This window comes from Nyctereutes procyonoides, unplaced genomic scaffold (assembly GCF_905146905.1).
Source record: "Nyctereutes procyonoides isolate TBG_1078 unplaced genomic scaffold, NYPRO_anot_genome, whole genome shotgun sequence".
Lineage (NCBI taxonomy): Eukaryota > Metazoa > Chordata > Mammalia > Carnivora > Canidae > Nyctereutes > Nyctereutes procyonoides.
The window spans coordinates 36,878,277-36,903,023 of NW_026575126.1; the positions used below are offsets into that span (position 1 = coordinate 36,878,277).

Consider the following 24,747-nt stretch of genomic DNA (forward strand, 5'->3'; position numbering starts at 1 on the left):
CCGCGCCGCCGCTCGTTTCCGCCCCGTGTCCCTCCTTTACGGCAACGCGAAAGCGTCGCGAACGGGTCGCCGCCGCTCGCAGAGGCTCGGCCGTCTGGAGTCGGAGGTCTTATTTCTAGAGGTGTGATTCCGGGGTCGGGGTAAGGCTGCGGGGCTCGGCCCTGGGAAGATGGCCGGGTGCGACGGCCGTGCTGGGGGGCGCGACTGTCGAGAGGCTTGGCGAGCGCTGCGTGCTCTGGGGTGGGGCCCTGGAGGCTAGGTGTGTATGGGCTCGGCCCGGCGAACGCAGGGCTTCCCGGCGCCGCCGACCCCGCGCGCGGCCTTGTGGGGCGGGTGGGGTCCGGCCCGCGACCCGGGGGGCACGGGGAGGGGCACCGGGGGGCGGGCGCGGGCTGGGGCTCGGCCGGCGGGACGGGGGCTGCGGGGGCGCGGCCGGGGATGGGGGGGCTGCGGGGGGGCTCGGCCGGCCGGGCGGGGGTGCTGCGGGGTGGCACGGGGGCGCGGCCCGCGGGGAAGCCACCTGGCGCTGCCAGGCCCGCCGCCTCCTGCGCAGGTACCCCGAGCCCCCAGCCGTGATGCACCCGGGCCGGGCGGCCTGCCTTTCGGATGCGGTGCTGGCGATTCGCGGCTGGGCCGCGCTTCAACTTTTCTAGAAATTGCAGCGTACATTTACTTATACACAGCTAGGGTTTATTTCAGCAGTATTCTTTGGAGGAGGGAGGACAGGAGGGTTCCGAGGCTTGCGGGTGTTTCCAGGAACCCCGCATGAGCAGCATCTTTACAGCTCGCTGTATTCAACATGTTTTCTCCGACTCGGTGCTTGCGGTTGTGTCATTTTGCTGTTTGCCTCCTTGGTATCAAACGTACAGTTTTGTGTGACGGCTCTTCGTTCATTGATGAATCCGTATCATGATAGGCAAGTTCATAGTTGTGTTTCAGCAAATATCAGCGTCTTGTCTTGTGTGTGGGCAGAGAATATAGTTTCTACCCTCACACTAGTAGGGTAGGAATGTGTTCAGTGTGTGTGTTTCACCGTCCTAGGTACATTTAGCATAACTGCTTTAGAAAATTGGTGTTCGCATAAAGTTCCAGTGATTGACGTTCTAAAAGCGTTTGTTTTGCTGCATACTTGTTCTTTGCTTTGGAAAACCAGCCAGAACCCCTGTACGACTCGTCTGCACAGTGCTTCCACTTGAGAAACGAATTTGATAAATCTGCCTCTTGGTTTAACCTGTTCTGTCCCGCCAGAGGCATCTTTATTTCTTGTCCGGTTAATAGATTGTTCTGAATGTTTACAACTTTGGTTTCATGAATTTATTCTCCTTCCTTTCCCACACCCAATCTCTTTTCAAAGTTATATTGTAAACAATTAAATGTTTTTATATATAAACTCTAAACTTTTTTATAAGCCATATTACGTTTTATTGCATATTCAATTTGTTTTCTAGGCAGCAAAAGAGTTCTTTAAGCTGGCTAAAGTGCTGCTGGTGCTGTTGAGGGTCATGCTGTGCTGCCTTTTTAGAGGGAATATGAAAATCTATAAAATGACAGGCTTTTTGCTCTTTTTTCTTTTTTTTCTTTTGGAGGAGGTTGTTTCCCTTTTTCTAAAGAATGCAAGATTTCACTTCAGCAAAACAGTAGATCTAAATTGTATTACACAGTACTGTTTTTGCTTCCAAGTCTGCTGAAAAGGCTTTTGTTTTTCCTAACTTGTTCTGTGTATCACTTGTTAAATAATGCTGAATGTAATCCTGTGATCCTATTAGTTTTCCTTTTTTTTTTTTTTTTAGACTTTTTATAATTTGCTCTGCCTTCCAAATAGTGTTGGCTATTGTACTTCACTTTAGTAGTGCCATAGAGGTTAGAAAGAGCTGTGTAGTCACTAATTCCTGTGAAAGAACTGTAAACATACTGCTGAATCAGTGCAGCTCGAAACTTGGAGCCTTTAGACTTGTGGGGGAATGGGAATTCGGGAATTTCACACTACAGGTTGGATATTGTGTAAGCTTACCTTATGCTCTGCTGAGCAGTTGGAGATTCCTTTTTTAGTGGGCTACTTCTCAGATGTTTCCCAAAGCTGAACACAGGAATAATGTAGGCAGCATGCCATTTTCCTCAGCTGCTATAAGCACAGATGTTCTGTGACATAGATTTAGCTTTGTAAATTGTGTGTAATTTTAGTAAAGGTATTCATTAAATCTCTCCGATTATATTTTTGTACCTTTGTTGGGCTTTTCACATAAATATTCATGCCTGCACAAAGAAAATTTTTTGTTAGACCATATGTGCCCCCCCCTCCTCTGGACTCCCACTATAGTTTGTTCACAGCACATCATGACTGAGCTCCTTATAAGACTCCTCTTCACCCCCCTTGAGTTTCTTGGGGTCATGGATGGCATAGTTCAGTCTGTTTCTTCAAGGTCTAGAGCAACAAGGTGCTCATTAAATACTAGATGAACCATTTTTGTTCTTTGTTTCATGAGTAAGTCCTAATTACTTAATGTTAGATATGGTAGGAAAGTTTGGAGAAAGAATCTTAAGGGATCCCTGGGTGGCGCAGCGGTTTAGCGCCTGCCTGCCTTTGGCCCAGGGCGCGATCCTGGAGACCCGGGATCGAATCCCAGGTCGGGCTCCCGGTGCATGGAGCCTGCTTCTCCCTCTGCCTGTGTCTCTGCCTCTCTCTCTCTCTCTCTCTCTGTGTGACTATCATAAATAAATAAAAATTAAAAAAAAAAAGAGAGAAAGAATCTTAAGATGAGCATGGTCTCTGCATTTGTGGAGCTTATAGACCAGTGTGGAGAAAAGACCAAAAACAATACAACAAACAAAAGTTCAAAATGTGATGAAGTGCTGTGAAAGGAGTATTGCACTAGAGCCAGGTTATAACAGAAAAGGGGAATTTGCTGATTACAAGTGGAAAGGTTACAAAAGCTATGGCCCTGTGATCAATATTACACTAAAATGAATTCCATATGATGGGCAGTTTTTGAGTTTAAAATACTTCTATTAATGATTTATGAAAACATCCTGTTAATAAATAGATTTTGTATTACAAAATTACAATTTTTTTATAAGCTCATTGGTGACTTTTCAAAACATCAACAAAATCTCAATTCTTTATCATGGTCTATAAACCTCTGCATTGTCTGGCTTTTCAGACTTTATGTCACTCTTCCATCTGATTTATTGGACTACGGCTGTCCAACCGTAGTGATCTCAAAGGTACTTGAACAAGACCAGCTCCTTCTTGCCTCAGGACCTATTCCCTTTTCTTGGACTCTTCTTCTTCCTGCTTTTGGAACGGCTAGCTCCTTTTCTTCCTCAGAATTTGATTTAAATGCTACCTCTTCATAGATTTCAACCACCTTATCTAAAATGTGCACCCCTAACTATTTTTTGGCTCCACACTTTTCCTTTTAGCACCCATCACAGTGTGTAATGCTATTTGCTTGTCTACCTGTTTTTATTTTCCAATTGGACATGGGAACCAGGACCATGTCTGTCTTGTTTACTGCACTCAGTATTGGCTTGGAACTTGGAATTAATTTTCTCAGAAAATCTTATGACTGGTGGTTACCAGGATAGCCAGCAATAAATTTTAGCTCCTTATATTATTTTAGTTCCTTATAGTGTGGCACAGGGAAAGGACAGTTTTCTCTTCACTCTTTTAGGCATAGGCCTGACTCTAGGTAAAAAATCTCAGGTGGCTAGAATAACTTTAGTACTATTTGTTTCTCCATTTCATATTCCCATCCCACATCTTATTTCCCTTTTTCCCCATAAAGTTCAGTCATCTTGTTATAGTCACCTACCCTGTTGCACTCCCTTGAGATATGCTTACTTTCATTTGCTAAAGTTCAAAAGCTCCTGTTTTCCTGAGATGGTTTGAATGCAGTAACCTCTGGGTCTCAGATATGATCAGATGAAGGAAGAGTGGAGATGAATTTGTGGCAGTGATAGCAACCTCTTTGTTCATCAATGTGTATTGAAAGCAAAGTAGATACCTATATGTCAGGCTTCATGTGTCTGAATTTATATTTGCAAATTTGTTGCTAATAGCTTCACAGAGACAGTGTTGCCAAATTGAAATTAAAAACTCACTGGCTTTTTTATTTATGCATGAATTATGTAATGGATAGATCTAGAAAGGTTAGTCAAAATTTAGATTTTTCTAAAAGAGAAATAAAAGGTAAAAAAAAAAATCTAGGTCAGAAGGGGGAAACACTCAGAAGGAAGGTATCAGTTTATCATATAATCCTGCCAAATGCTCAAACTTAAAACCATAGGATCAGTTGCTTGTAGTTGTTTAGTGCCAAAAGCAGGCCAGCACCCTCAATACGTCACTTGTTTTTTTACAGTAGGAAAATGGAATGCTACAATAATAAAATATAAATTGAGATGACTAAACTTTTTATCCCATTTTAAGTTGAATTTTGCAAAAGCTGATGGATTATAGCTCACCAAACATGAAGATGCATCTTTTAATTTGACTATAGAAAATTTGCCTACTATAAAGTTAAGTTTTTGGCAGTTATCTGTCACTTTCTTTAAAATGATCTTATAACCAGTTTGACATTAGTCAATTGTTTTGTGATACAGTTGGGCGTGTGGAAGAATTCTTTGAAATAATAGTAATTTTTATTTACCTTGGTTTGAAAATTATTTCAGTATATTTTTTCAGAGCACCTTAAGTGAATTGTGGCACTGATGATTCTTTTAAGACTTTTGAAATTTTATTTAAGGCAATTGAAAATTACAGAACTTTTTTGCTGAGCCTATTATTGAGATACACAATTGAGATTTTGGTTGTCAATGTAGATTCTTAGTGACATTGGAACTTTGGAACTTGATATGTATGGGAATAGAGAGTAGTAGTCTTGGGCATGTTTGATACTGGGTCCATTGTTGAAATGTCCTACTTTCTGTATCACCTTCTGCATTCCCATAGTGGAACATTTCTGGTAATTTCATGTTGCATTCTAGATAGCTTTCTACCAAAAGATCAAAGTACACCTCTTTTGGTTTGATGCCACTACCCTTTTAGTTCTATTGAAATCCACCACCACCACCACCCCCGTTTGTTCTTTTATGGCTTCCATTTCTTCTGCTGTGTAACCCTAAGTTTCCTGCAAGTTCTTTATTATTTTCCTTTTTTTCTTCATACTTAATCCTTTTGAGAACTTTTCTAATTTAAGAAACAAAACAAAACTAGACTTCATCCAGAGTTGGTAACTTGAAATTTTCATCACTTGCTTAAACTCCAGGATTTTGAGCTTGTCTAAAACATGTCTCCTTAAAAGTTACTGTTATGTCTTTCTAACCTCCATTTCCAGATTCCCCTTCCATCACCCTCCAAGCCAAAATAATTGGTTTTCTTTCCTAACTTCCCTTTTTTAGTCTCTGTTGATTCATGTTTTCTCTGTTCCTTCCTCACCTTTCATGTTTAATTCCCTAAGTGCTTTCCCTTGATTCTTCCTTCTAAGTAGAAATTACATATAGATTTGACTGGCTTTCACATTTTTATTTTTATCACCCTCTTAGGTGCTTACCACTTCAAACATTTGAAGTCATCATACTAGTTTTTGAGTGTTCTCACTACTTTCCGCTGATAAATATATTTAATTACCCTTTAATCTTGAAAATAGTTTTGTCATTATTTTCTTATGTTGCTTAGGAATTTATAATAATTATATTATCTGTAATCTTTTCTAAGTCAAGTGTAAGTACCTCAGGGATTAAACTCAGTGTCCTTTATGAACAGTCATCACTTAATACACTTAACACTTCTTACTACCTCAGTTCATCAGGTCACTTTGGTAATACATATATTCTGTCCTCTGACACTTAGGGTTGTGGGGTTTGGTTTGGTTTTGTTTTGTTTTGTTTTTCCCCCCGCTCTTCATCCCTGCCTGATAGGTTGCCAATATATATCCCTTTCCACTTCATAAGTTTTTTCTTTCAGTTTATCTCAGGTAGAAATCCTGTGTTCGTATGAACCTCATTTACCAGCTGTATGAGTTTGGGCAAGTTAATTAGCTCCTGTGCCTTACTTTCATTTTCTGTAAAAATGGGAATAATTAATAATCCTTACCTTCTAGATAGAGTTGTTATAAGGATTAAATGAGTTAATATATGAAATGTGCTTCGAGTGTTAGTATATAAGTGCCCAATTAGCATGAAATAAAAATCTTATGTAAGACCCATGTTATTCAAATCATTCCTCTGATACACTAATTTGCTAGGTATCTTTGGGGATGCCTTTGGACCTGTTGTCCACGTATTTGAAATGATTAGGTTTAGAAATCATTTAGAAATGATTTCTAAAATTTGTTCCATTATATTACTGAAATTAGTGTGAGATAAAAAAAAATGGGAGAGCTTTGAAGTCAAACTATAAGGTATCAAGAAGCATATTACTATAAAAATCCCTTAATATTTTTCACCTGAGGGCAGCCCTGGTGGCGTAGCGGTTTAGCACCGCCTGCAGCCCAGGGCGTGATCCTGGAGACCCGGGATCGAATCCCACGTCAGACTCCTTGCATGGAGCCTGCTTCTCCCTCTGCCTGTGTCTTTGCCTCTCTCTCTCTAGCTGTGTCTCTATGAATAAATAAATAAAATCTTTAAAAAAATATTTTTCATCTGAGGGTGAAGTTATTTGACTTCTTTTGGCTCACACCATCAGTAAGAACAAGAACTAAAAACAAATTCCTGGTGTTCTGATAGCATTACTATTACCAGTTTTTAAAATTTACTGACATTGATATAAATAGTGATTGACAGATGTATCTTTTTCTCTTTTTTCAGGTAAAGATCAGCCACAAAAAGCTGTGAAACAAGATAAATTATTCTTTTAAATAAAAGGCAGCCAAGATCCATGAGTGGGCATCGGTCAACGAGGAAACGATGTGGAGATTCTCACCCGGAGTCCACTATGGGCTTCGGTCATATAAGTACTCCAGGATGTGTATTAAATAAATTGTTTCAGTTACCTACACCACCATTGTCAAGACACCAACTAAAGCGGCTAGAAGAACACAGATATCAGAGTGCTGGACGGTCCCTGCTTGAGCCCTTAATGCAGGGGTACTGGGAATGGCTAGTTGGACGAGTTCCCTCCTGGATTGCCCCAAATCTCATCACCATCATTGGATTGTCAATAAACATCTGTACAACTGTTCTATTAGTCTTCTACTGTCCCACAGCTACAGAGCAGGTAAGATTAATTTTTTAACAAATTTGAGCATCTGTTATATACCCAAAATGCTGTAATTGGGATTCTTAGGTTCATTTTAGCTAAAGATAAGACAATTTGACAGCTACATATCAACTGCTTTGAAATATTGTATCACCTATACTATTAATAAAGCTCATGACTACAATCTATTTTATACTCTGTTTATGAAAACTAGAAGCAAAGGGTAGAGTCTGATTCTAGTAGGTAAATTAATATTACCAAGGATTAATGTGTACGATATTCCTTTTAAAATTAGTTAATCTCAATATAAAAAAGTTTTTAAAAATGACTGAATTTTTTTAAAATTTTTTTAAGAGCTGAATGAATGAAATCTTAGCAAAGTTTAAAATGATGAGAGAAAAAGTCTCTGGTAGTGAAATGGCGCAGCTATAAATCAGTCTTAACAAAAGTGATTTGTTTCCTCTCCATTCCAGTGAGAATTGTTTGAATATCCTTTTTTTCTTCCTGTAAATATATGTGACTGATAGACCTCAGGTATATCTCTATTCTAACAAGGCAAAAGATATATAAGAAAATGTCAACATAACGCATTTCCTGTTCTGTATCCTGCAATGGCTGCTGTTAAGAAAGAGAGCAGTTGGGGATCCCTGGGTGGCGCAGCGGTTTGGCGCCTGCCTTTGGCCCAGGGCGAGATCCTGGAGACCCGGGATCGAATCCCACGTCAGGCTTCCGGTGCATGGAGCCTGCTTCTCCCTCTGCCTGTGTCTCTGCCTCTCTCTCTCTCTCTCTCTGTGACTATCATAAAAAAAAAAAAAAAAAAAAAAGGAGAGCAGTTACTGCTGACAAAGACTATTTTTCCTGGGCCTTCTTAAATACAAGTCTCTACTGCTGGTCCTTCTTTTATTTATTTTTTTTATTTTTTTTATTTATTTGTGATAGAGAGAGAGAGAGAGAAAGAGAGGCAGAGACACAGGCAGAGGGAGAAGCAGGCTCCATGCACCGGGAGCCCGACGTGGGATCCGATCCCAGGTCTCCAGGATCGCGCCCTGGGCCAAAGGCAGGCGCCAAACCGCTGCGCCACCCAGGGATCCCTGGTCCTTCTTTTACCCTCTCTACTCATTACTTAAAACCAAAACTGGAAACTAGAACACTTCATTGGAATAGGTAAATTAATGTTTATCTCTTTGGTTTTAAAATGTCCTTGATAAAAAGGAAATGAAAGTAGCTAGATAAATGGAAGAGAATCAGAAACATTTGTTTTGCCTATATTAATCCAAGTGATCAGTCCCAGATAACCAAGATAGAAGGTGATCCTCAACTAAAGGTGTCAGAGGTACCTCTGAACCTTATGAACTCAAAATGGTCACATTATGGACTTTACCTTGAAGTAATCATTTTTAAGTAGTCTTTTCAGATGATTTGTTCTTTGCGATAAAACTATCACCATTCAAACCTATCTATCCCTTTCTATTTCCATCAATTTATTTCCACTTATAGCTCTTAAAGTTAATGGCTACTGAACATCACAGTTACCTGTAAGATTTTTTTTATTCAGTCTTCTCCCAGGTGTTCATTTCCTTCTCACTCTTGAATACTTTTAATTCCTCTTTTACTATACAAATCCAGTCCATACACATTTTATGGGTATACTTCTGATTTTCTGTCATCTTATTTTGCTTTATATCAATCAGGAAACTTAAAAACCAAAAATCAGTATGGTTGTTGTGTCCTGGGATTCTTCTTTTTTTTTTTTTTTTTTTTTTTTTTTTTAGGATTTTTATTTATTCGAGAGAGAGAGAGAGAGGCAGAGACACAGGCAGAGGGAGAAGCAGGCTCGACGCAGGTAGCCTGACATGGGACTAGATCCCGGATCTCCAGGATCACGCCCTGGGCCGAAGGCGGTGCTAAACCGCTGAGCCACCGGGCTGCCCCATGTCCTGGGATTCTTTATCACATGCCCTTTGAACTATTTTATCTGTGGCTTATTTGAGGACCTGATAGATCCTTCCAGAGGAATTTGGTCCAGCTCTCACACATCCTTAGAGATTCAGCAGAAAAACAAGTTGTGTTGATTCAAAAGAAACCTTCCAACAATTCTAAGCTAGTTCCATGATCAGGGACTGAGGGCAAGTTCAAAGGTAGTTCAACCATTAATAGTCATTTCTTGAATACCCTAGAGTGTACCAAGTACCTACCATGTTCCTTATAGTACTTTTCTTCAGCCTTTGTACTTAAGTGATTTGGCATTATTGGAGTAATCCTATAATTAGTTTAAATCTTTGAGGAAACTTACAGAATGGGAACCATTCTAATCAGAATTGAAGAGAAAAGAGAACTTTTCAGAATTGCTGCTAAGAAGAATTAAGGTATGATTCTGCAAGGGAATCATATGATTGAGCCACTGTCTGGTGCTCTGCAAGGGAAGGTAGTGTCCTACAAAAGCTATGCCTAGATGCATTTATAGCTGCACAGTAGAAATCCTTGTTAGGCTTTAGATCACAGTGAGTTAAATAGGCCATGGTTGTCTTCCATGGTATGTCCTTATTATCTCTGTAATCTTCAATAATTTATGTAAATTCTCCAGGTCACAGTTTATCCTTTGAAATTTTATTTTGTAGTATAAGAGAAATAAGATTATCCATTCAGAGTGCCTAACATAAAATGTTCAACAGGTGGTTATATTTCATTGGTCAAAAACATTAAGTATGTACATTGTTCTTCCCCACAACCTCCCTCTTGTTGTGAAGAGGGGTCACAATCAAGAAATTCTTGATTTCTTCTAATAATATATATGGAATCACAATTTATATAAGTCCTTATTCAATTTCTTATATTGTTTTATTTATCACTGTTTTGGAGTCAAAGAGTTCCATAAATTCATTACCCAGGGAACTTTCTCATTCATTTCAGCTCTGATTCCTTTGGGCCTTGTTCCAGTGGGTGAATATTAAATTTCATATCCTCAGGTATTACAAACTTTCCATATATTTTTTGTGTTACTGATTTTTTTTTAATACATTAGCGTTTCAGATACTGATCTTTCTAGTAGAAAAGAATGTTACTATTGTGATGGTGTCAGTGGAGTTTGCCTTTTTGTCAGAAAAAAACCTCTTCAGATAAGAAAGGAAAAATCACCCCTTATTTTTCACATTTCTGAGGTAGAAATGTAAACTTAACCCCTTTTATATGGATACCAAAATATCCTCATGATCTGTTTCTGAGACTATTTAAATCTCATCAGCTAGTAACTCTGGCTTTAGTTTCATGAGTTAATTTGGAATTTATCTTGCAGTTGATGTGTTATACATACGCTTCAGTTACCCTGGCCACATAAGACAGGTAAAAGAAATTGGTGTTAGCTATTTTATACACAGGAAAACCAGAACTGAGCCATGTGCTATTACCAATAAGAGCTTTAAGTGTGTGTGTGTGTGTGTGTGTGTGTGTGTGTGTGTTTACAACTTTTTGGAATATGATCATAAGAGTTTTTTGTTTTCATTTTGTTTTTATATTGCCAAATTTAATGTTTTTCAACTAACTCACTGAAAAACTTTAGATTTTTTTTTTTAATCTAGAAGAATGGAAAGAAAATTAAAGTGCCACATTGCCCATAATCTCATTGCCCAGTTAATTCCTACTGACATTAAAAAGGAAAGGGGAAACATTACATAGATGAAAAATTCAAACAAAAGTATAAAACAAAAGTAAAATCTCTTTTACTCTCCTTCCCACGCCTTACCTCTAATTTCTCTTCTCATGCATAACATAAACAAGTTTTTTGATGTATCCTCCTAGAAAAAGAAAAAAAACAACACTATTGCATCAGCATAGGTACACATTTGTACATATGTAAACCCCACAGTTCTGTTTCAGAAGCTCAGTAAAACCATATTTCTTAGAATTTTTCACCTGAGTTGTCTCATATAAGAACACCTCTGCAAGATTTTGCAAGTCAGTTCATTGCCTGTTTGTGATAAGATTATTTGCCTATTCTGGTTCTTCCCCACCCACCTACTAGGGTGTGATGAATCCCTGAATGATACATGTGTTCCTTTATTGATTCAGTGTATCTCTCAGACTCTTAACCCAGCTGAGACCAGGCCTGTTGTTGAATGAGAAAGCTTTCTTCCTAAAACACTTCCAAGTTGTGAAACAGTGAAAACAAAGAAAAGATATATAAATATTAGTATTCTACAGATTGACAGTAAGAATCGTCTGAAGACCACAAGACCTTGCTTTCTCGGGATCCCTGGGTGGTGCAGCGGTTTGGCGCCTGCCTTTGGCCCAGGGCCCGATCCTGGAGACCCGGGATCGAATCCCACATCGGGCTCCCGGTGCATGGAGCCTGCTTCTCCCTCTGCCTGTGTCTCTGCCTCTCTCTCTCTCTATCTCTCTGTGACTATCATAAATAAATAAAATAAATAAATAAATAAATAAACCTTTCTTTAAAAAAAAAAAAAAAAGACCTTGCTTTCTCTTAAAATATACGTGGTTACTATCTCAACATTTTCTAGGATTGCATGTATACTAATAGTTGAAGTTGTCTCTATTGCAGACTAACACATTGCCCCCATTAAAATCCTAAGTTTAGACCCCAAGAAGTCCCTAGCTTTCTGGTCCTGTAAAACAGTATTGTCCGATAGAAATTTCTGTGATGATGGTTATGTTCTGTGTCTGTTTGATCCAGTATGATAGCCATGGCCACATCTAGCTGTTGAACGTTTGAAATGTGCCTAGTGTAGCTGAGGGACTGAGTTTTTAGTTTTATTTAATTTTAGTCTAAACTAAAATAACTGCACATGTCTAATAGCTACTGTGTATGACAGTGTAGCTCTAGAGAGTTACTAGATTGCTTTAGGAGCAAGAGGAGGTAGACTCAAAGTCTGGAAGGTGGGGTTCTTAATCATACAAGATTAATCGGTCCAGTGAGCTTGCAATAAAGCATGCTTACATAATCACAGTGATTGTTTTCAGGGTTTGTAACTCTGGCTTATGCTATGGTCCTTTTGACAGCTTCAGTGTTCTAATATGAGACTCAAGGAAAATGTTTAAGAGAAGATTCTTACCTTTAATATTGAGAACTAAATAGAATTTTGAGAGAAACCTCTTTGCAGTGCAGAATATGAATATTACTTGCAGCTCTGAGTAGTTTTAATTTGCTACTGTGGGCATTTAACACTCAGTTTAACTTGATAACTGATATTTGAGAAAATACCTTGTGATTATAGAATTTTTTTCATGGCTCAGGCATGGGAAAATAGTGAAAAGTAATATAAGACACTCTTCTATATTCTTGAAGAACAACATGTCAATTAGAAGCCCTCCTTTCTTAACACCCAACATTTAAATCTGTTATTAGTGGTTCAATTGCTGTCTGGGAAAAGAGAAATTATTCCTTGAAAATGTGACCATAAATATTTGAAAAATAATGTTCTAAGCACTCTGTGTACTAGCTCATCATTTCGCTGGTGCTGTTCCATGGAACATTGAAGAAGTGTGTTGAAAATAGGTTACATGCTCTAATAAATTTGGAAAAAGACAGCATATCATGTCCCCCTTCTTGAATATCCATAATGTACATGAGCAACCTGAAGGACTAGAAGTCGTCCTGCAATAGAGAAGTCTCTAACATTGTGTAACCCAGTGTTTCCCAGAGGAGGGTAGCATGAGATTCATTTTCTTCATGTAAGAACTGTAGACATCTTGAAAGATACAACTTGGAATAAACTATATTAGATTATTTTTTGATTGACTCTTAGAATTTAAACATTAAGAAGAATCTTATGGAAGTTACCTAGTCTGATCTCTTATATAACCTTATGAAGCAGTTATCCAACATCTGTTTGAGCACCTATACAAAGCACAGAATTGGATTCTTTTATAGTTCCGATTGTCTCAAAAAAAGTTTTTCCTTAATTAGCCTTTGGATTCTCTCCCATAGCTTCCAACCAGTAGTACTTCTCTGGAGAATGAAGATAAAGTATCTGCAAGTAAAAATGTATCAGTGAAAAAAAAAAAAAAAAACAAAAAAAAATAAAAATATCAGTGAAACATAGTAATGAATATCTTAATAACTCTTGTGTTTCTTTGTTTCACAGGCTCCTCTGTGGGCATACATTGCTTGTGCATGTGGCCTTTTCATTTATCAGTCTTTGGACGCTATAGATGGGAAACAGGCCAGAAGAACTAATAGTAGCTCTCCTTTGGGAGAACTTTTTGATCATGGTTGTGATTCACTATCAACAGGTATTGTTGATTTTTTAATGTTAATGATTAATAGTGATAAAGTAATGTGATGAACAATGTTGGAATAAATAAGAGGTTTATGTTATGCTAGTTATCAGAATAAGTGATTTATATCAAGCTTTAAAGTTTTCAAAAGACTATAAATATGGTTAACATTTGTTCATTATTGGCTATATGGGGAAATTTAGAAATTAAGTTAATTTCTACGTAAGTTATTTTTAAACCTAAATATTATTCTTTTGACATCTGTTGTTTTTAAAATCTTAGGGCATAGAGACACCTGGGTGGCTTAGCAATTGAGCATCTGCCTTTGGCTCGGGGTGTGATCCCGGTCTGGGGATCAAGTCCTACATGGACTCCCCGCAGGGAGCCTGTTTCTCCCTCTCCTATGTCTCTGCCTCTCTGTGTCTCTCATGAATAAATAAATAAAAATCTTAAAAAAAAAAAATCTTAGGGCATAATTGTCATCATCAAAAATTTCACAAATTATAGACTAGTACAATAGTGGGAGACTAGGAAATTCGTGGTCTTTATATTTAAATGGATCTTCTGTTGATGTTTAAAATTATGTTGCTGACCTGGACTGGTAATGGACTCAGATAAAAAGACTAAAAAGAAATATACTAAAGGCTAGCAATAGATGAGTTACGATATCTTACATTATAGATAGTATAATTTTGTACTTTAAAAAAATAATAATAATAATAAATAATATTGTACTTTTTTAAAGGGAAAAGAGATTTAGAACTAAATGACAGTTTCTAACTACTCTTCCTGATAGGAATACCCCTATCCCCTTATGCACACACATATTTTTTTTTAGGTTTTCTTTTGGTTTCTTGTCACTTGGCATAGCATTTAAAATATTTTTAAAAGAAACAAACAACCCTGCAATAGTTTTACCTCTTAAACTCAGTTTGCAGTTGTAGGTACATGTGAAAATCATTGTTTTGATACGTCCCAACAATAACCCACTTAGTAGAGGAAAGTGAGTAGCTAAGCACTTACAACTCAGTACTCAAGAAAAATTCAAGACTTCCACTGAATACAGAGGCTTGTTGGGCATCTTGAAAGGACATTATAATTGGGTGACTATGGAATGATAGGTATCCTATTTTTTAAATGATAATTTTTTTTAAGATTTTATTTATTTATTCATGAGAGATACACAGAGAGAGAGGCAGAGACACAGGCAGAGGGAGAAATAGGCTCCTTCTAGGGAGCCCAATATGGGACTCAAACCCAGGAGCCCGGGGACACGCCCTGAGTCGAAGGCAGACCCTCAACTGCTGAGCCATCCAGGCGTCCCAAGTAATGATCATTTTTGTTCTATAGTTTGAGTTCTAAACTTTTATAGGAAGTATTTTTCTATATAAGACACTCATAATTATATCTACTACATAAGAAAAGATAGCTATGAATCTAAAATAAAAATCCGTCGTTTTGTGAATTATTTAGGCCTTTAGTTTTTCTTTTTCTCAAAAATCACATAGTATTTCAGGCACTATTTGAAATCCTTTACGATGCTGATTTATTTTTTTCTGGTTTTTATCGTCATGTTAAAAGTAAGGAAACTGAAGTATAGGGGATGGGTTTTGTTTTGTTTCTCACTCTGGCTTGTAATTTTTTACCGTTCATTATTATCACTATCACTAAGTTGGGAGAATACTCAATAAAATGCTCAAGTATTTTAGTTGCTTTTGATTTGGTTTCACTATGTGATATAGTGAAGAAACTGAAATTTGAGGGGAAAGGTAATGTAAAAGATTATATCCTGCTTTCCTGGTACCCTGGATAACTGAGAGAAGATTGTACATTCATAGCAAGTCTTCTTTTTGCCTAATCTAAAATCATTCCCAATAAGGGAAGGGAGAAGAACTGTGTGGGAAATATCAGAAAGGGAGACAGAACATAAAGACTCCTAACTCTGGGAAACGAACTAGGGGTTGGTGGAAGGGGAGGAGGTCCAGGGGTGGGGGTGAATGGGTGACGGGCACTGAGGGGGACACTTGACGGGATGAGCACTGGGTGTTATTCTGTGTGTTGGCAAATTGAACAGCAATAAAAAATAAATTATTAAAAATAAATACAATAAAATAAAAATAAATAAAATAAAATAAAATAAAATAAATAAATCATTCCCAGCTCAGTTAATGTTGATTATTTAGATTGTTCAGTTTTTATTGTAATCTTTCTCTTGCAGTTTTTGTGGTTCTTGGAACTTGTATCGCAGTGCAGCTGGGGACAAACCCTGACTGGATGTTTTTTTGTTGTTTTGCTGGGACATTTATGTTCTATTGTGCACACTGGCAGACGTATGTTTCTGGAACATTGCGATTTGGAATGTAAGTAACGCTTGATGGTAATTTGTTTCCTCTTTCAGATATGGTTTCTGTTACAATTAGGTATTTCAATATTAGGAATTAATTGGAGTACTAAATTAATTTAGCAAATAAAATAAATTTAAAACTCATTATAGCTGCCAGTGGTCTCTGTTGTCCTATCATACTGTTTAAAAGAAAATATTAGAACCTCTCAACAAATATTTTTAAAATAATATGAAAAGCAGTAGCCCCTCCTCACTCATACCCATTTGTTTTTCCCCCAGATAAATTCACTGTATTTTCCTGTTGTTATTCTCCTTAACTCAGTTTTCTTTTGACATACCAAAATGCATTCTCAGGAAAGGTAAGATAGTTATGACAGCAAAGAGCAACTCTCATCTCTAAATATCATAGTTTAATTAGATTTTTTTCTTTTCATATTATTTATGAATCTATGAAAATCTAAGCTCTTGATAATTTGGCTGACATGACAAACCATATAAATTACTACCACCGAGCAGCCCCAGTGGTGGCTCAGCAGTTTAGCACCGCCTTTGGCTTGGGGTGTGATCCTGGAAACCCGGGATCAAGTCCAACATTGGGCTCCCTGCATGGAGCCTGCTTCTCCCTCTGCCTGTGTCTCTGCTTCTCTCTTTCTGTCATGAATAAATAAATAAAATCTTTTAAAAATATAAATAAATAAATAAATAAATAAATAAATAAATAAACAAATAAATAAATAAGTAAATAAATTACTACCACCAACAAAATGCCCGAGAATTTTAAAAATGAAATACAAATTCCTTTCAAACTCTAAAATGAATGGTTGCTACTTGGTCATCAGTATTTTTCTTTAAATATTAATGAGTAAACTAGTCTTGGAATGAGGTAAAGGATGGAATTCATCAACTAGTGTTTAATTAAGTATCACAGATCCTGTTTACACTGCTCAAGCTAGTCTTATTTTTTTCATGGTGTAGGATTAAAAGAGAAAACTTGAGAAAAGACTCTGAATACTTCATGAAATATCCAAATAAAAGTCTCTGATTGAAAATGATAGAACATCTTAACCTAGTCTTTTTAAGATCAATCATTAATGGATATTTAAATTTTAGATTTCTCATAAACTTTGTTATCTAGGTCTTGTAATAGCCAGAATGCACAGAAATTCTTACAAGTTTAGTTCAAATGATTTTTGCTACACTTATTTAAATAGAACTTAAGATGTCCTTAACTTACTACAGTAACAATAATTATTAATATTTTGGATGTTAACTAAAAGCTTGTCCTGGAAGAATTTCATAATAAAGAGGTTTAGAAAACATATTTAAGGCCTATCTTAAGGTACACGTTACTCTTAGTGACAATAGTGGACATGTGTGTCCAGTTGAAAATCATATGCCTGTGTGTTCTTCAGCAGTTTATAGAATGATCAGTGCTCAGAAAATATTAGGGATTTCTGATAGTAAAAAACAGTAAGTGAAATATTGTGTGTAGATATTTCTTCTCAATGCTGTTTTTATAGCCTTTAAGTAAGGTTTTTGTAGTATGATGAAGTGATGTTACAGTTTTCAAAAGTAGCAGAATTTGTAATATCTGGATTCAACATAGTTTATTTCAGTGTTTACTACCTCATAGTTAACTTTCAAGCCCTTATTTGAAAGCTTATTTATCATCAGCCCTAATTAATTTTCTTTCCCTTTCAAGTAAAGCAGTACCAACCATGTATTAGGGGAACTGAAGAAAGGAAAGTGAATGAACCATGGAAGTGGGGAAAGAGTAAATAGTGGTTTTTTGGATTTGTTTTTTTTTTAATATTTTATTTATTTATTCATGAGAGACACAGAAAGAGAGAGGCAGAGACACAGGCAGAGGGAGAAGCAGGCTCCATGCAGGGAGCCCAACGTGGGACTCGATCCCGGGTCTCCAGGATCATGCCCTGGGCTGAAGGCGGCACTAAACTGCTGGGCCACCGGGGCTGCCTGTAAATAGTGTTTTTAGGAGTGATTTGATATCACAGCTTTTTATTTGCGAGTCTTAGAACATCCTTTGTAATATATTCCTGTGATGAAATGTGTACTTTGACAACTATGAACAGTTCCATACTGTTAAATCATAAGATGCCTGTAGGGGAGTGGCAGGAGATAAGGCTGGAGAAGATCCAGAGAATCAGGGACTTCTGTGTCCTGCCAAGAAATATAGGCTTTTGTCCTGAATCTGTCTATTAGCCTTTGCAGGATCTAAACCAGGGAAATGACTAAAGGACCGTTTGGAAGAAGCAGGCTGGCAATATTCAGAGGGTGAATTATAGTGGACTGTGATAGAAGTAAGGAGACCCTTAGGAGTCATCAGCATCATTAACGTGAGGAGTGTGGATGCCTGAGCTAGAGCGGTAACAGCGCAAGCAGACAGAAAGTCATAGGTTGGAGAGAAGCCTAAGAGGTAGAAACTAGGACTACATTTCTATCTGCTTATGGAGAACAAATGAGCGAGCAGAGACTGGAGTAACTCCCTGTTCCCCTCCATGGGTGGTTAGAAGGAAAGTGGAGAAAGGCACCACAGGCAGAGGAACTTGCAACCTATTTGAAAGGAGAAGTTCTACCTAGAACGTGTATGTAAGAGATTTTAGACATCCAAGTAGAATGAAATAGCTTAGAAAACTTAGAAAGCAAGCCTAGGAAGAAGCCTATGAAAATTACTGAACAACCAGAGAAGGAGGCATACCAGAATGAAAAGCCAGAGATTTCAAAAGAGAACAACGCTAAGTGCTGCCAAGACTCAAAAGGAGGACAGAAAATTACATGCTGAATTTGGCAGTTTGAGGCCATCCAGTAGTGTAGAAGCCAGATAGTAGAGGGATGAGAAGTGAAAGGAATAAATAAGCACACATTTAGTACAGGTGACTTACAAAATATGTGGCTGTGATGATGGGAAGGAGCAAGGCATCTATTAGAAGAAAGAACATACGTTCAAAGGAAGGAGGGTTTTATATTTACACAGAAGAACTTGACTAGAGAAGAGATTGAAGATATTTGGGGGGAAAAAGGGAGAGATGGATATATGGAGCTTGAAAATGCAGGACCAGAGTTTATGGTGACAGGCAGAGGGGCTAGATGGGAGGACACTCTCCCACTCGGACTACAGTGCTTCTTTGTAATGCTGTGAATATATATATAGAAATATTGGGGCCAGTTTGAATTCAATATCTCAATTTAAATGACTTGTTAGTATTGCAAAGAATTGGTTTTGATTTGGGAAATTTGAATATAATTTTCTGAAATACTGCATTCATATTAAGGCTGCACCATTTTTTAGAGTAAAAGCAGTTCTCAACATTCATAGAAATGTGCTGCAAGTGCTTACATTTAAGGAGGTATTTATCAAAAAACTAATATAGTGGAGGCATATGGAATAATAGCGATATTCCTAAAGAAATTTTAAAAATGCCATTTTAGATTTCACATTCTTTTAAAGAGTGGAGAGAATAGGCAGATATATAATAGACTAAATATCGAAGTAAAGTTTATATGTATGGAGGAGAAAGTACAAATTTTATTTTCTTTAATTAGAAAAGAATAAGATAAACTCTGAAATGTAATTTGACTAAAAGAAGTTTTTTAAAATCCCTTGCTTTTTCTTACTCTTTTTTGGAGAAAAGTGAAAGCAGCTTTAGATACCTTAGGAATTTTATTTTAAAATACTTGTATTTTGTTTGTTTCATTTTGATGTTTACACACAAGTGAAAAGAATCACGAGGATTTCTTTTTCATAAATAATCAATTCAGGTTGTTGTGTGTTTAATAACCACATAGCATATTTACCAAATAAGAGATTTTTATTTTTTTCTTAATCTCTTAATGTCACTAATTTAGTTGCTATTGTTTGCTCATAGTATCTTGACCAAAAATAGGCACCGTAATTTAATTAATCTCTAACCAAACTGAATAATTTCCATTCAGAGTCAGATACTATGTGAAAGCCAATGTGATTTGGATACATTGTCCCTGAAATTATCAGCTAAATCTTCCAGTATTTTGCTCTGATCACAGCTGAAAGCTGCCTTGTACAGAGAATATTAGTACCTTTCACATCTAGACAGACCCCTGTCCTGACAGTGCTTCTGGACTGAGCTAGTAGAGGTCTGACGGAGATGAGTACTGCTCATCGGGACCCTTCTAGGCCCATCTTTGCCCATTAGGATTTTTGCTAGCCTGGATTTGAAAGACTGGGGAGGGACCGGGCTCAGAGGCTAGAACTTCACAGAAGGATCAGATCAATGGAAGAAAATAAGAATTATGAATTGAAGCTCATTTGTAAACATTTGTAAAATATTATTTAAGATGTTTATGGATTATATTGAATGTAAGAGATCATGTTTCCTCTCGTAAGGCTTAAACCCTATATATCTAGATATTTTAAAATCTGTAATTTATACATGTATGTGTATAGAATCATTTTTTATAAATTAAATGCTTAGAAACTAATAAAACTGTTCATGCAGAAACACTCGCCTTAAAAAAAATCCTCCACCCTATGAAAGGTAGAATTCTACCATTTCAGGGAAAAAATTTTTTTCACAAGACAAAAAAATTATCGTAATAAATTGAACTAGGTCGACCATACCTTGTCTCAAGTGTTATCTCCAAATTATTATCTGTATATTCAGCTTGAGCAAGGCCTATTTCCTAATTTGTAAATCAAGAATTTTGGATTTGATGGTATCTAAGGTTCCTTCTATAAGTCTATTAATTTCACAAATGTTATTTCCAATGTACTTATTATTTATAGTTATAACAGGCAGAGTATTTCTCTTTATTACATTTTCTAATTCGTGCTTCTAATGTTTCACATTTACATTAGCTAAAAACTCTGCCACCACATGTTTATTTCTATGTAAGTAGATAACTTCTGACTTTTTCTTTTCTAGTTAAACGAGAAAAGTGAATAGGCTATGTATTCTGATAGTCTGACCAATCCAATTCAGTTCTTACCCAAGAAACCTTTAAAGAATAAGTATTTGAAAATATCCTAGTAATTAAAAACTGTTAATGTTGTAATCCAAACTGTCTGTTAACATATAATCCACTTTTTGTGGATTAAGAATTAGGAAACTTCCTCTTGAATGCCTATATAGGATATTTATATCCTTAGAAGTTTAAGATTTATCACATAAACTAATAAATATCAGAGATTTTTCCTTTCAGTTTCTAGCTTCCCTGTGTATTTTTTGTTGTTGTTTATAGTGATTCAGTCATTTAGATTGTCCTCATTTTAATTTTATTAAATTGCTGTAGAGCATATCTTAAAATATCTTAAGCATATTAATGTAAAGCCTAGATTGCAGTTTGAACTCTCAGATCATCAGGTAATATTTTAGACTTTTTATCTCCTTTAGCATTCCTCAGCTCTTAATTTTGATTATGTGGTTTTGAATTGAAGCCTGTTGTATACCGCTACTTTTTCTGTCAACAGCTGTGTCCCAAAACTTCTTTAGTGATTGAATTGGACATCTTACTTTTTTTTTTTGAATACAATGCTGATTTTATTCAAAAATATGGAACGCTTCACGAATTTGCGTGTCATTTTTACCACTAATAAACTCATCTGATAAGGAGTTACAATCTTAGTATGGAATTAAAAGAAGAGAAAGAGGAAGAAAGATAAGATTCTGGACTAGAGATTATCAGGAAAACAGGACAAGGAGCTGACTGGATTGATTTGGTTCTAGCCATATCCAAAGAAGTCAGTTTCCCCTTGCCCTTTCCACATACATGTACTAATTCTACTAAGATAGCAGAGGTAGGAGCATGGTGAGATATATGTGGGGCGGTGAAGGGGTGAGGGACAGGGGCTTCTGGGAGCACTCCTGTCCAGAGAAGTCTGAATAGGTTCTGGCACTGAAGGGACCTGTGTCAAAGATAATATGGTTATTTGGCAAGTAGTATTCACTACTTGGGTAATTAAGAGTTGATGGTATTTTTAGTTTTAGTGTTTCCAGCTCCTATTTACAAGTCATTTATTCAGTATGTTACAGTTTGAATTTTTAAACTTTTCTACTATTTTGGTTTGGGTAAGAAATATACATGTTTACATAAGGATAGTAATAGTACTGTATAAATTGTATAATTGAATCTTTAGATGTCTTTATAAGGGTAATGCTACCTTTTAAATCTGTTTTTGCTACCTATAAGGCTCTTTGGCAAAAGCTCTGAGTAAAGTTATTTTGAAATGTTTGTTTCCTTATGCATAGATTCGATGTTACAGAGTCCCAGATCATAATTATAATATGCCAGCTTCTCACAGGAACCCTGGGACCTTGGTTCTGGAACTTCACGGTAACTGCTAGAATATTCATGCTGTCCGATGAACAGTGGCGTGAACTTGATAAAGACAGCACCTTTGTCATGCACAGAGTAATTAAACTACAAAAATTAAAAAGTCTTCTGGTGGTATTTCACAGACAAACAGGTTAATAGAAAAACCATTTAAATATATATAGGGCAATAAAAATCCACCCTATTAAAATTTTTTTTAAATAATATTTCTAGTGATTTGATGCTAAAAACAATGATCTCTCTCACGTACTATACCTAATACCATTTTTGCTCTATGTAATATTTTTAAAACAAATACCTTTCCACCATTAACTAGATTTTTTTTTTTTGGTATTTATATTTTGAAAACAATAAAGCAAGCAGTTTCCCTTTAGACAAGTAAGTTGAGAGGACTCTTAATAGTAATGTAGGAAAGGTTCTATGTATTCTCTTAACTCCTGTAGAATATTGTTTAAGCAGTCTAGTACCTCTTCTTCTGTTTTCAATGACCTTGGTTTTTTAAAAAATTAATCCTTGAAGCTATTCTCATTCCTATTTGTATTGTTTATTGTTTTCTTCTCTTAGTTGTGCTTTTAAAACTAAGTATCCTTTGCTTTTCATGTTACTATAGCTATCTTTTGAATACTCTCCTTTTTCAGATTTGGTTTGTTTTTAATAAAATACATATTTCCTTAGTACCTTTTTCCTCTCACATGAAAATTATAATTTTGACCTTAATACTTTTAAAAGTAAATAATAAATAATACCTTTTTCCTCTCACATTAGAATTATAATTTTGACCCTAATGACTTTTAAAAGTTCAAAAAGATTTGTTAGAAAATGGTTTCCCAGTAGAATAGTCCAGAATCCTTCACACTTTAGTATGAAAGATTTATTCACAAGAAAAATAGTTTAAATTCCTTTTTTTTTTTTTTTTGCAGTTTATGGAGTGTTGGGGAACTGTTCATATGGACACATAACAGATCATTCTAGCAATACAAGGCTGCATTAGGTTTTCTATATTGAATCTCCATGCTTTAAAATGTTTCAGTAATGTGATAGAAATAATAAGTCTGGTAGCAAAGTTCTTTCTGAAAGATATCTTGCAGCATTGTAAATCCATTTATCCAGTGGCAGAAGTGACATCTTTGGGGACAGATTAATAGTGAGGGATAGTCTACATCTTTTTTTCTTTTTTTTTTCAGAATAAGCTTAGAATTTGGAAAATATTGAGAAATACTATAGGCATGATATAGAAGCAAAACGAGAGCCATTTTCATTTGAATTTATAATGTGTTTGCATAATTATTTGTGGGAGTCCTTCCTATGGTAGAATAATGTGCATAGTTCAGAATGTAGCATCTTTTTAGCACCACCCTACCTATAACCTGTCTTCTGGTACTTTCCTCAAAGACCTGAAACTTGATGCTCACTGCAGTTGTCTAGATTTATAATTTTTAATGGCTTTTTATGTTGTTATTACACTCACCGAAGGTCTTTTCTCTCAGTGTTCTTAGTGAAAATAGTCAGGATATACTTACTTTCACCTTGTCTATGATAACAAAGTACCTGTACATATGAGGACTTTTCTATTAAAATGTTTCTAGAAACTAATGCATTTTAAATTTAACATCCTGAAAAATCTTTTGGAAATACATTATTTTATCAGTTGCTAACTTGCAGAGATTTTCTTTTGCTTCTAATATTTGTTGCTTTTAACCAATTTTATCACTGAAATGAGACTGTTGTATGTTTCTTTGTGGGTCTTTTCCTTTTTTTTATAAAGTTCAGGGGGAAAAATAAGCTTAAGAAATAGTTGTTCATTATATTTTGTTTCCAGTTAATTTAACTTATTAGCATCTGAACTTCCTATGCTATTATTGCCTGTTGTTTTCTACCATTTTAAGGAAAGGTGTGTTAGAATACAAGAAGCATCATCCTGTGTGGGCTCCTTAGTGATAACAAGTTAAAAACTTAGGAGTTTTTACCCCAGTTGATCACTAAACGAAAGATTTTTAGCACTGTGTAGGTACAACATTTCCAATTTCTTTCGAGGCTCTGCCATGTATTTCTGTAACCGTGGAAAAGTCAATTAACCTATCTAACTGAATTTCCTCATCTATAAAATGGTGGCAATAGTTCCTACCTCCTAGGATAGTTGCAAAGATTAATAGTCAAAATGTAAAATGCTAACTATAGTGCCTGGCATATAGTTAAGTGTTTGTTACCACTATTATCATATTAATTTTAAGACCTGTGTTAGTAATTCCAAGCAGTTTCCAGATTTCTTCCAGAATTGATTATGCTAGCTTGAGAGGAAGAATAGGTCCGTGATCCCTTCATTTTACTCCATCAAGATTGTTACTAAATGAGATGAGAGGACTCTCCTAATTCTTCTGTTTCCAAGGGTATAAGGGCCTGCTGTCCTCTTAAATATGAGACCTAAACTTTAGTTCCTCTTAGAGGACTCACTAAATCTTCTAGCCTTTGGCTTTTTTTGTCTTCCTATTCAAAAAAATCACTGGATAGATTATTATTGTTTGGTTTTTAGTCTTCCAGATAATTGAAAGATCCATATAGTCATTCATATGGTAGATAACACGGTTTTAAATAATTCAGCTTATCTCAAAAGTAAATGCTTAGACTTTGTATGTACCACTTGATCATA

At 36.3% G+C, this 24,747-nt stretch overlaps 1 protein-coding gene across 4 annotated transcripts in view; it reads left to right on the plus strand.

The window, feature by feature from the left end:
* Positions 1-29: 29 nt before the first annotated feature.
* Positions 30-24,747, plus strand: part of CEPT1 (choline/ethanolamine phosphotransferase 1) — a 37,347-nt gene continuing 12,629 nt past the window's right edge. Inside the window, exons 1-5 of one of the 4 annotated variants that reach the window (XM_055339450.1) lie at positions 44-140; positions 6,805-7,213; positions 13,294-13,441; positions 15,645-15,786; positions 22,016-22,100. In XM_055339450.1, the coding sequence (XP_055195425.1) occupies positions 6,875-7,213; positions 13,294-13,441; positions 15,645-15,786; positions 22,016-22,100 (714 nt within the window). In that variant the 5' untranslated portion in view covers positions 44-140; positions 6,805-6,874. The other 3 variants (XM_055339451.1, XM_055339449.1, XM_055339452.1) reach the window with 3 other exon arrangements.